Source organism: Anabrus simplex, chromosome 1 (genome assembly GCF_040414725.1).
Source record: "Anabrus simplex isolate iqAnaSimp1 chromosome 1, ASM4041472v1, whole genome shotgun sequence".
Taxonomy (NCBI): domain Eukaryota; kingdom Metazoa; phylum Arthropoda; class Insecta; order Orthoptera; family Tettigoniidae; genus Anabrus; species Anabrus simplex.
In genome coordinates this window covers 896121296-896133988 of record NC_090265.1, presented here as the reverse complement: position 1 = coordinate 896133988, position 12693 = coordinate 896121296, and the positions used below count along the sequence as shown (strand labels likewise).

Below are 12693 nucleotides of genomic sequence, written 5' to 3'. Positions count from 1 at the left end.
GCTAAGACAAGGAACGACCGACAAAGAAATTACTCCATATGGACCAATACAACCTAATCTCGTCAATTTTCAACTTCTAACTACACAAGATGAAAAGTCCCCCCTGTATAAACAGGTTCAATTTTACTACGCACTGTTTTTAATTCATTAACTTATAAATGGAACGTGTTATATAAATAATAGCAAGAAATCCAAGACTGCACAACAAATTATAGGTGTATATGTAACCTATTTGTTAGCAAACATAAGAATCTTTTATACTGAGATTAATGACTAAGCTTTTCTAAGCAGATTTTAATTGTATGTTGCCACTTTCATGTTAAATGACGCACAAATACTTATGGATTTAAATTATTGGAGACATATGTTGTAACAATAATTTAAATTTAGCCTTCCTTAATTTTTACTATTTAATTTTCGTTCTTTACAAGTCTGAAGATGTCGCCAAGAGGGATTAAATATGCACCTGTAACTTTGTTTTAAGGTTAAACTTTGTGAGTATTGAAAAATAATCTGGAACTTTTTACTGACAACATCATAAAACTGTTCAAAGTTGACAATACGGTCTAAATATGACTTATATTACATGTAACATTGACGGTTTTCGGCGACGCAAGGGTAGGAAAGGGCTAGGATTTGGATGGTAGTAGCCGTGGTCTTAATTAAGGTACAGCTCCAGGATTTGCCTGCTGTGAAAATGGAAACCACGGAAAGCCATCTTCATCGCTGCCGACAGTGGGATTCGAACTCACCATCTCCCGAATGCAAGCTCACAGCTACGAGACACTGACCGCACGGCCAACATTCTCGGTACTTGGTTAGTTAATACTCGCAAGGCTATAGAAACATTGCCAATATAAAGATGGATTTCTATGCCTATACAGCGTGTTTAAAATGTTAAAATTCGCTACGAACTGCCCTGAATGCTGCTTGTCGCTTTGGTAGCTTAATAAAACTTTGTAAGTTTATTGAGAAAATGTGTAATGGGCAAATATATATTAAAGGGTAGGACACGAATTATTTTATTATGACAGTCCAAATTTTGATGTTACCAACGAAAAATCACAATAATTGGCTAAAAGAAATCAGTGAAGACCTAAATGAAATTGGCATTAATGAAGAAACCAGTCAAGATAGAATAAAATTCAGAACCTTAATTCACAAACACAAATTTTCTGTAAAGTCCACCCGACTACTCTGTCCGTCTCACGAGAAGTGCTGCAGCCCTTAGACACGGCACGAGTAATAGTACATTATGCTAGTCGTGATAAACAGAGCGAGCTCTCTGAAAGAGAAGCCTGCTCATTATTGAACTGTTCATTAAGCAGTACTTACAACAGATGTGTAACTAAAGCGCAATTGCACTACCAGTTTGAAACTTTACAGCAGTGCTTTAGATCACAAGAATCATCGCGGACGGAACCGGTGTTTATTGTCAGACCTTGAGACTTGAGATAGGCGCATGCGCAGCAGCAGTGTTTACCCTCCGCACCCCTTACCCTGCATGCACGCGACTTCTCGTCTGACGACCATAGTAAATACAGGATGGACTGAACAATGTATAAAGAAACACAGCTAGACGATGAAGAAATACTGGGAAGAGAAGAAGAAAAAAACAAAAAGTGCTAATAAGTTCAAACGCGCTTCTTATTTGGGCATAACGAATCGAAAAAAAAGAAAGAAAACGCTTGACGTTGATCATTCTGTACAAAATCCCAATCAGTTTTTATGTCAGAAACTGCGCATGACCAGAGTCTTGAGGTCCCTGAAGCAATATTTAAAAAAATTACAAATTGTACTATTCTGTGTGCTGGCTACTTCTTTGAACCACGCTAGTATGTTATGGTCTAGTAAGACCTGCTAAAGGGTCCTGTCAATAATTAGCTAATACCAGCAGGACACAAAACTCTTGTCTACGAGGCACTCGCCGTGGCTATCACGGACTGACCATTCTACAGCTTAGTAGAGCATAGCTTACATATCCAAATGGTGTACATATACAGGGTGTCCTTGAAGCAGGTTCCAGTATTAAGATAGGAAGTAGCACACAAGAAGAAAGGTCCTAGAAACATTCGTTGCAAACCCAATGCCCGCTACCACTACTATCAATGATCATAATGTTCCAGTAATTTACGGAGGGTCGTATGCAACAAAAGACGGAAATACGTTCCTACCTAAAGACTGGTCGTAAACTACTAGCGTGTTGTATCATGGTTTTATTATGATGGAGCATCGGGCCATTTTCATCGTAGGGCTGAGCAACATCTAACATAGATGACTACCGCAGCAGTAGTCGAAACGTACGGAAGAAACGAGAGGAGTGGACCACGGCATAATAGCCCGGAAGATTTTTATTATATTGAAACCGGCCGTGAAAACCTTCATATTTTAATCTAACATAGATCTTCCATGAGTGGTAGATTGGTCGGGGAGGGCCAATACCTTAGCCTGCCCATTCACGTGACCTTAACTCTTTAGATTTTTGGCTTTGGGGACATGTAAAGACCATGGTGTATGTGGTACCCATAAATGATGTGGATACACTACGAGAACGCGTGTTCAATGCTACAGCCTGGGGTGTTCCAACGAAAGCGTGATTCCATGCGACGTAGAATGGAAGGCTGCATTGCAATGGATGGCGACAACATCGAACACATCTTGTGAAGAGTAGATCAAGAATATGGTAATCATTGATGGTAGTGTTAATGGACCATGACTTGGAAGATACTGGGTTTGCAACTATGTTTATACGACATTTTTTCCCTTCGTCTGTTGCGTGCTGCCTCCTCTGTAAATATTGGAACCTCTTTCACGGACACCCTATAGATGGTATTTACTGGCAGTGGGAGCACTATCAAAACTCACTGGATCAAATTTGCGAACACTTAATCTAAATACTCACTCTTTAGTAAGATCGCTCACCTGCTGGAGCTCGCGCTGGAATACGAGTTGGAGCTCTTGTGGCTCACCGCCGAGGCCACTCTGCTCCCGATGTGACACCGAATACTCTTGCTCGTCGTGAAGAGTGCCCGGTTGTTGCGCTCCGGCCGAAGGAGGATGATGTACAGTTTAGGGAGGAACAAAAAGACGAGGGTGACCATGGCGCTCAACGTCACGCACATGCACATGGTGATCACCTGGAACACGCCAAAAGAAGGCAGCTATGAGGTACAGGATAACAAAGCAGATGATATTGCGTTCTGTTTGATATTTCACCATTTATTACCAACGGGAATGAAAATATATGGGAAGGAGGGTGTCTTCTTAATGGTATTTATTTATGACAACATTCCTAACTATATTGTAACTACTGTACTGTTCTCTTTGCAACACTAATGTAATGACACAATATTCTATATCCACCATTTTCATGTAGGTTCTAAACTATATATATAATATCTAGAACTATACAGGGTGGTCAGTAACAACGTGAAACGGATACATGAGCTTTAGAGTTTTGGACAAACTGATAAATAATTTTGAAACAATAATTCGATATCTGACGCCGTTGTCAATACATCAGCTATTGAAATTAGCTAATCAGGGCACTTCGCTGGCGAATTAAAATGGGCATCGCGATGTGATGTTGCTAAATCTGCACGTGGCTTATGACCGGCGTGAGGGCACCAATCGAAGAAAAGAACTACGCCAGGGGATGTATTTGAACTCGGACCTCCGAGCTGACAGTATCACGTCATAGCAAGTACGCTACGGTGACACCAGTTGAAACCCACAGCGTGGGTGTTTGACGATGGTTTCTTGGCATGGCTCTCAAGATTTAACAACACTGTCGCGCTATTTAAATTCCTCCCACGAAGCGATCTGATTGGTTACTTTCAGCAGCTGATAAAATGACAACGGCAAGAGATATCGAATTAATTTTTTCAAACTGTTTATCAATATGATGTCCAGCTCCACGGCTAAATGGTTAGCGTGCTGGCCTTCGGTCATATGGTTCCCGGGTTCGGTTCCCGGCAGGGTCAGGAATTTTCATCATCATTGGTTAATTTCGTCGGCACGGGGGCTGGGTGTGTGCGTCGTCTTCATAATCATTTCATCCTCATCACAACGCGCAGGTTACTTACGGGTGTCAAATCAAAAGACCTGCACTTGGCGAGCCGAACATGTCCTCGGACACAACCGGCACTAAAAGACATACACCATTTCATTTTTTTCATCACTATGATAAATCCTCAAACACTCATATAGCCGGTTCATGTTGTTTGCGACCACTCTACATTTGAATAGTTTTTCCAGAGAACCTAATACAAAATCAACACATGTACAACGTTATTAACATCCGTATAGCTCCAGCGTGCACTCTGGAGTGGTCATAGTTACCATAAACCATTGTTAAGTAGAACTACAGAAAGTGAAAAACAAGCTAATTTCATATAAATTAGATGATTCATTTATCTATTCCTGAATTTAAAACCGCATTAGGGCGAATAATACTGGCTATTAGGGTTAAATGGTGGTAATAATAATAATAATAATAATAATAATAATAATAATAATAATAATAATAATAATAATCCCATTATCAATAGTTAATTATCAATAATTAATAAATAAAAAGCAATAAAGTCCTAGCTTAATCTTTTCGTAGTTGATATTAAGGAAAAGTGGAAAGTTCCTCTCAGAACGAAGAGAATAAAAATTTGGATGACAACAGCCAACCTGGAAGTCATTTTGCTGTGCTATTGGAACTCACATCACCATCATCTTCAAGAATTCAAAAATATATATCCTATATTTACTAGAGTAGCAGTGGTATTATCACTGAAATTACTTCATTCACAGCCAGTAATTAATGAGTGACATTACTAAGCCACAAGATATCCTTATGACATACCAGGCAATTTCATTTATTGATTATTGTAGTTTACTTAATATTGTAATTTTTCTAAACTATAGATTAGATATTTACAGTGTTTGTACTTGATTAATAATTAACCAGTGAGCTTAACCTCAAAAGCACGCTGTTTAGATGTGGGGGAGGGGAGGCTTACCATCGACGTTGGATCCCCAACTTTCCTTTCGGGTGAACAATGTGTTGTTTTATGTAACTTATGTACAGGTTGCCAACACACACGGTTCAGCTCAGAAAAATGCTTAAAAATAAATTATCAGGACATCGAACTTCACATCTAAGGTAAGTTATGTATTTCATTTTATTTTTAAATTTATATTTATTTGGAAGTTAATCTTCTGGTGCCTTATAACTTTTAAATATTTTTGTACGGTCACAGTACCTGTAGACTCACAATGGACAGAATTCTTCCGCCTCCGATTATACAGTAGAATGCAACTTGAAATACAATTCAGAACCGAGGGGACGGAGGAAAATTTAACAGGTATTGCTTACGGGGCACTTTGCTAACAACTCATGAATACATACAATTTTACTTTACGTTTCTAGAGATTTAGAGTGGTGGGAGGTGCTAGAGGAGGGGTGGAGCTCTCAAACCAGAGTGTACAGTACTAGACCCTACTAGACTAGCGAGTTAAATGTTCGTTCCGCCTCTGCTGATGACTTCGGCTCTGCGGAATCAAATATTACCTCTGGAGTGGAATGGAATATTATTTAACTAACGTCTCTAACAATTCACAATATACAGAGAGTCTCAGACGACCCTGTAATAATTCCAAGGAATCGGAGAGAAGGATAGAAATGCATTTTTTTTCTCTCGTCAGTCAACGCCATTCGTCGTCCACCTTGTAACAATGGAGGCGGTAAAATCAGAGCTTCACCTAAAACACATCATCTTAGCAGGCAGAGCCTTTCCCTGTCCACTAAGCGTACGGCTTGAGGTGCTCTAAGGAGATCCCCAAACAGAGCTGAACCTTTAAATCTGAAAGATCCCAGAGATAGACGTGTCATGCACGCTGCGACCACCAACCTACTCTACTGGTCTCCCTAAACATTTACATGGGTGGGCTATCTCCAAAGGGATCATGTGTTTCATTTGATGCAGTACTCTTAAAACAGTATTTGATCAGTTTATTTTTCAAGTAGCGTTCTGCCTACTTTTGCTGTTCTGAGGTATGTTCTGAGGTTCTTGTTTGGTTTCAATGTTAATTCTGGGAAATAAATAGCTTATAGAATTGTCAAAAATAAAACAATTTCAAATCTATTCTAGGAATAATAATAATAATAATAATAATAATAATAATAATAATAATAATAATAATAATAATAATAAAGTTCACAAATGAGACCTTTTCAGAACAAGCATCGTGACTTTTAGGACTTTCCGAGAAGAGAAATGGACAACTGGTGCAAAGTGGTCGGATGAACCCCGTGCTCGACACAGCAAGCTAATGAAAAACTATAATGAAACTTATCGTGACCCCTAGCTGGCCAAATAGCGAATAAATAAATAAATAAATAAATAAATAAATAAATAAATAAATAAATAAATAAATAAATAAATAAATAAATAAATAAATAAATAAATAAATAAATAAATAAATTTTTAAATTTCAAATTTCAACAATCGGCAGCCCTGAAGATGGTTTTTTTGTGTTTTCCCCATTTTCACACCAAGCAAATTCTGGGGCTGTAAATTAATTAAGGCCACGCCTGCTTCCGTCCCCATCCTAGCCCTTTCCTATCCTTGACTCACCGAAAACCTTCGATGTGTTAGTGCGACGTTAAACCACCAGCAAAAAAAAAAAAAAAAAATCAAGTTTTTGTGATTGCCAATCAAGATAATATTGACATCATTAAACTTTCTTTCAACCACACTTTCCAAGTCTATGAAAACAACAAATAAATCAATCCATATTATTAATCACCGACATATCCAATAAGAAACTGAATCAAATATTATTATAAGTGATGAAGAATATTAGAACATTGATCTCATGTCCTAAGAATAGATTTAATTTTTACATTAGTAAGGACTTAACTGCAGTGGAATATCTTGATACAATTTCGCATTAATAACATCCTTTCTTGTTGTGTACGAATCTTCTATTTAGTGACATGGTTCTTGTAACAATCCCGGTTTTCACGTACATCCTCGGTAATAGTGCACATTTGTGATCGATTGTTGTTGAAAGAGGAAACACGATAGTGAACAACAACAACTATTGATAATCATTATTACAGTTATAAACAGCTTGTATGAACACTATACGTCTGCACTGCAAGATAGAACATGCATTAATGTCGCCTCATAGAGACCACGTGAGCTGGACATACACCATTATGTCTAACTATTGCTGTGTCGTATTCAGCGCGCCGAAATTTTTATGCTTCCAAGCGCGTAAAAATGAATCGGGGTTTACACCACTTCGTCAGTGGATAGAGGAGAGACTATAGAAAAACCGACAATTTTGGACGTACTCCACTCGGAGAATAAACGGCTCATTTGTGACTGTGTGTGCTTTGATTAACAAACAAAGAATCTGTGTCTATATGGGGTAGCCTTGACCTTCCGTAGACTAAAGGAGGTGTAGTGGGTGCTTTAACAGAGTAACAATAATGTGGTTGCAATATCGTCTAAGAAATTAATGTTTATTTGATTTAATTGTTTATAAGTTATTAATGCTCTTTTAAAATACGATGAGTTAAGACCAAGTTTTGAAAGCAAATACTAAAATACAAATTTTAGAAGTGTTAGTGACAAAATCAATCTTTTGCATAAATCTGCTGTTACACCATCGGCATATCTGAAGCAGTGACCGGCAGAGGCTACAGTTAAGACGTAGAAGAGTGTGGCAGAGTGAGCAGTGGATTTTTATTACTGCAAACACACACGGGCGCAGTGGTACATAGTTTATATATTGTGTAGAATAATTTAAGTCAGGGAAAAAATATTGCCTGTTTTTAATAGAAAACAAGTACCACAGCGCTGCTTAAAGAAAATTAAGTTCGTAATAGTTTCATAGCCTCATTTACATATGTGAAAACTTCAGAAGTTAGCTGTATTATGTATTTCGTGTTACTTGAGTACATTAAACTGAAGCAAAATATTTTCTTGCAATGATTTATCAAGATTGTACAGTTTGGTTTTCTTACAGATGTATTGTCTCGTTCTCACTGTGATAGACTGAAATTTCTGGTCAGTTGAGAAATGAAAAATGAAATGTCGTATGGCTTTTAGTGCCGGGATATCCCAGGAAGGGTTCGGCTCGCCAGGTGCAGGTCTTTCTATTTGACACCCGTAGGTGACCTGCGCGTCGTGATGAGGATGAAATGATGATGAAGACAACACATACACCCAGCCCCCGTGCCATTGGAATTAACCAATTAAGGTTAAAATCCCCGACCCGGCCGGGAATCGAACCCGGGACCGTCTGAACCGAAGGCCAGTACGCTGACCGTTCAGCCAACGAGTCGGACAGTTGAGAAATATATATTTATTATATACTGCCATCTGATGCATTAAATTTAAAACTTCGGTAGCGTATGGTGAAATGTTATATTTGGTCTACTCTCCTTTATGGGGTTGAAGCTTGGACGTTAAAAGAGGCCACCATCAAAAGACTGGAGCCTTAGAACTTTGGCTTCATAGAATAATGCTTAGAGTCTCGTGGATTGACCATGCCTCCAATGAACAAGTATTACAGAGAGAAAAATGGAAAAAAGAACTGGTAACCACCATCAAATGCAGAAAAATTGCATACTTAGGGCATGTTTTGCGTGGTGAAAAATACGCAGTTTTACACCCAATTTTGAAAGGCAAAATTGAAGGGTGCCGAGCAGTAGGCAGAAGGAGAACAACGTGCCTTAAGAATATTAAAGATTGGACAGGCATAAAAAGCACTGAAGAACTGTACCGTGTTGCTGCAGACAGAAAAGCACTCTCCACATTGATGGCCAACGTCCGGGAGACTGGGCAGGGCACATAGAAGAGGAAGAAGAAGAAGATACTGCCATCAAATTAACTCAGAATAACCGAGCGAACTGTAAGTGCATAGGCGCCATGTTGTCACTATTTATTTGAAGCCCTTTCTCTCCACGCCGTGCTCAGTACGTAGCGATTGCCGAGCAGAGAGGGCGGCTGCTCTAAAGTATGACGACTCAGAGCATGGAATAAGCCAGCCATTGATCTGAAGGAAAGAAGGAAGGAAGAAAGGAAGGAAGGAGGGAAGGTGATACCACGGTGCTAACCGGGCTGGATGGCTCAGACGGTTGAGGCGCTGGCTTCCTGATCCTAACTTGGCAGGTTCGATCCTGGCTCAGTCCGGTGATATTTGAAGGTGCTCAAATACGTCAGTCTCGTGTCGGTAAATTTACTGGCACGTAAAAGAACTCCAGTGGGACTAAATTTCGGCACCACGGCGTCTCCAAAAACCGTAAAAATATTTAGTGGGACGTAAAGCCAATAAAATTATTATTATAACTTCATATGGGGTATCGAAAGCGGTTTTACCAGGCGGTTAAATCTTCGCCAACTAAGCAACACTATAATTATCTTTTATAGGGTTAATTTCCCAGGCGGTAGTTGGTATTACACACGACGAAGCACATGGAACAACAAATTTCTAACACAACACCATCATCGTTGAGCACGAGGGAAACTTAAGTCATATGGTAAGTATTAGAGCTTGGTACACGAACACTTGTTGAGATTTCTCCACGTTTAACGGCTTTTCTGAATCAACATGCCACATTATAAGCGGTGTTTTCAGCCAGGATGCGAGGAATATGCTGAAATTTTAGTATGTACAGCGCTTCTACTTAGAAAGGTTTCCAAGTGACACTGCTAGGTAAGTGAGTTTTGTTTTGGAAACAGTTAAGGAAGAATTTGGAAGTGGAATACATTTTTCAGGGGTCAAGCCATTTTGTACAAAGCAATTGAACCCCATTTCTAACATACATATCCTCTCAGGTGCTAGTGGTTTGTCGCTTGTCACCCTCGTCAACGGGAGATCTACCGTTATCAAGTGAAGTGAAGAAATGTAGCAGGTTATGGACACATCGGAGGCTTTATTCTGTACTTTCACATGATACTGAAAATGCTGTACAATATACTCAATGTACTCTTAGCGAGTGTTGCCTCCTTAAATGGCAAATGTTAAACCTAATTTACCTTCTAATTGGCATAGTGAAATAATTTGCTTTCGGTGCTATTTCGTAAAAATTTAGAGTGATTAGTAGTTTACTTGACGCCTGTGAAGAAGAATTTCTTTCATTGCAGGTTTAGATTTTTTAGATTATGAACTGACATTAGAATCATACGAGTTCTTTCCGTGAAGAAATAATAATAATAATAATAATAATAATAATAATAATAATAATAATAATAATAATAATAATAATAATAATAATAATAATAATAATAATAATAATATCATAAACTGTTCTCGCATTGAACAAGTGGTTGTCAATATATATATATATATATATATATGTGTGTGTGTGTGTGTGTGTGCGTGTACGCACTCGCTGGCCCCGTGGTGAAGGGGGGTAGCCTGCCTGCCTCTTACCCGGAGGCCTCGGGTTCGATTCTCGGCCAGGTCAGTGATTTTTACCTGGACCTGAGGACTGGTGCGAGGTCCACTCAGCCTACGTGATTAGAATTGGGGAGCTATCTGACGGTGAGATAGAGGTCCCGGTCTAGAAAGGCAAGAATAACGGCCGAGGGGATTCGTCGTGCTGACCACACGACACCTCGTAATCTGCAGGCCTTCGGGCTGAACAGCGGTCGCTTGATAGACCAAGGCCCTTCAAGAGCTGTAGTGCCATGGGTTTCTTTTTGGTGCACGCACTTACATGCCCCTTTCCCGTTCTTTTGAATAAATATGTGTGTGTAAGTTCAAAACATAAACTGTGTACGTTGACACTGTGTACATTGTGCTGTGTTTTCCTTCTTTCTTTTCCATTCCCACATATCAAAGTTGTGGGAAGGTTTGCAGGAGAGAATAAGGTTGTGTTAGATCGTAACTTAGGTGAGTATAGGCGATTTAGACTTTTATGTAAGTTGTATTAATATTTTCAGTAATAGTGATTCGTTTCTTAATCAAAAGAAGTGAACTTCAAGTAAAATGTGAACGCTGAAGCAATGAGAAAGCCTCGTGTAATTGAAGCATTACCAACATTAAAAAACTGAAGCGTGCTTTTCAAGAAAAAGACACGGAGTAGCTTGTGCTGTTGCTTTGTTATCGAAACAGAATCTTTCTCTGTATTAATATTAAGAATGTAACAAAGTAACAACTGCCATTATCGAGTTTATCACGAGGTACTATTGAGGTATTTATTTCCTTATGTTGGCAGCGAATCGCCGGCCTATATAGCCTCCATGTGCCGTTTTCTCTGCCATCATTTTTTCTCTTACATGACCCTTGGATGATATTTCTACTACTACTCCTACTACTACCACTACTTAAATCAATAAAACAGTAAAATACGGAAAATTTGTCATGGATTTTAACCAGGCGAGAATTACCTTAGAATCACTTCCGAAGTAGATGGGCACGAAGGCGATCCATATGACGCAAGTGGTGTACATGGCGAAGCCTATGAACTTGGCTTCGTTGAAGTTTTCCGGCACGTTTCTCGTTTTGAGCGCGTATAACGTACAGAGCGCTATGAGCAAGAAGTCGAATGCGAGGGGTGCCAGCACTCCCATAGGCGAGGTGTTACAGGCGAGTACTACTCGGTCCAGTGCAGGAAATTGGCGGGCCGCATCTGCAGGTTCCAGCACCAGCATGGTGGCCGATACACCCACTTCGACGGCGATCAGTGAGCACGTCATCAGGACCTGCCAACATAACAAGGAGATTTTTTTGTTATATATGAACCCTTCCACGTCATTTGACCAAAGCCTTCTTTGAAACCTATTTCACAACGTTTCTTTGTTTGAATAACTTAGGTTATTGTTAGTCGATCAACTCTTTAATTATTATTCTCAATTAAGTTGTTTGGACGATGTTAAATTAATGATCATAAATGAGCTTGCAAAGTAAAACAAGCACCAAATTTAGATTCACACAGGCTATTGTTTAATCATGTATAAACATATATTGAAGGGTTACTCAGTCAATACGGTAAACGACGCGAAGTCCTAAACATATGTTGAAGGGTTACTCAGTCAATACGGTAAATGATGCGAAGTCCTAAACATATGTTGAAGAGTTACTCAGTCAATACGGTAAACCATGCGAAGTCCTAAACATATGTTGAAGGGTTACTCAGTCAATACGGTAAACCATGCGAAGTCCTAAACACATATTGAAGGCTTACTCAGTCAAAACGATAAACCATGCGAAGTCCTAAACATATATTGAAGGCTTACTCAGTCAAAACGATAAACCATGCGAAGTCCTAAACATATGTTGAAGGGTTACTCAGTCAAAACGATAAACCATGCGAAGTCCTAAACATATATTGAAGGCTTACTCAGTCAAAACGACAAACCATGTGAAGTCCTAAACATATGTTGAAGGGTTACTCAGTCAAAACGATAAACCATGCGAAGTCCTAAACATATATTGAAGGCTTACTCAGTCAAAACGACAAACCATGCGAAGTCCTAAACATATATTGAAGGCTTACTCAGTCAGTACGATAAATCATGCGAAGTCCTAAACATAGTGTTACTCAGTCAATACGGTAAACCATGCGAAGTCCTAAACATATATTGAAGGGTTAATCAGTCAATACGGTAAACCATGCGAAGTCCTAAACATATATTGAAGGGTTACTCAGTCAATACGGTAAACCATGCGAAGTCCTAA

The 12693-nt window shown here is 39.1% G+C and overlaps 1 protein-coding gene across 1 annotated transcript in view; it reads right to left on the bottom strand.

The window, feature by feature from the left end:
• Nucleotides 1–2918: 2918 nt before the first annotated feature.
• Nucleotides 2919–12693, bottom strand: part of LOC136857449 (metabotropic glutamate receptor 1-like) — a 445598-nt gene continuing 435823 nt past the window's right edge. The window contains exons 11-12 of the mRNA XM_068225058.1: nt 11403–11717; nt 2919–3137 (exon numbers count right to left, since the gene is read on the bottom strand). Of these exons, the coding sequence (XP_068081159.1) occupies nt 2919–3137; nt 11403–11717 (534 nt within the window). The remainder of the gene's footprint in view (nt 3138–11402; nt 11718–12693) is intronic.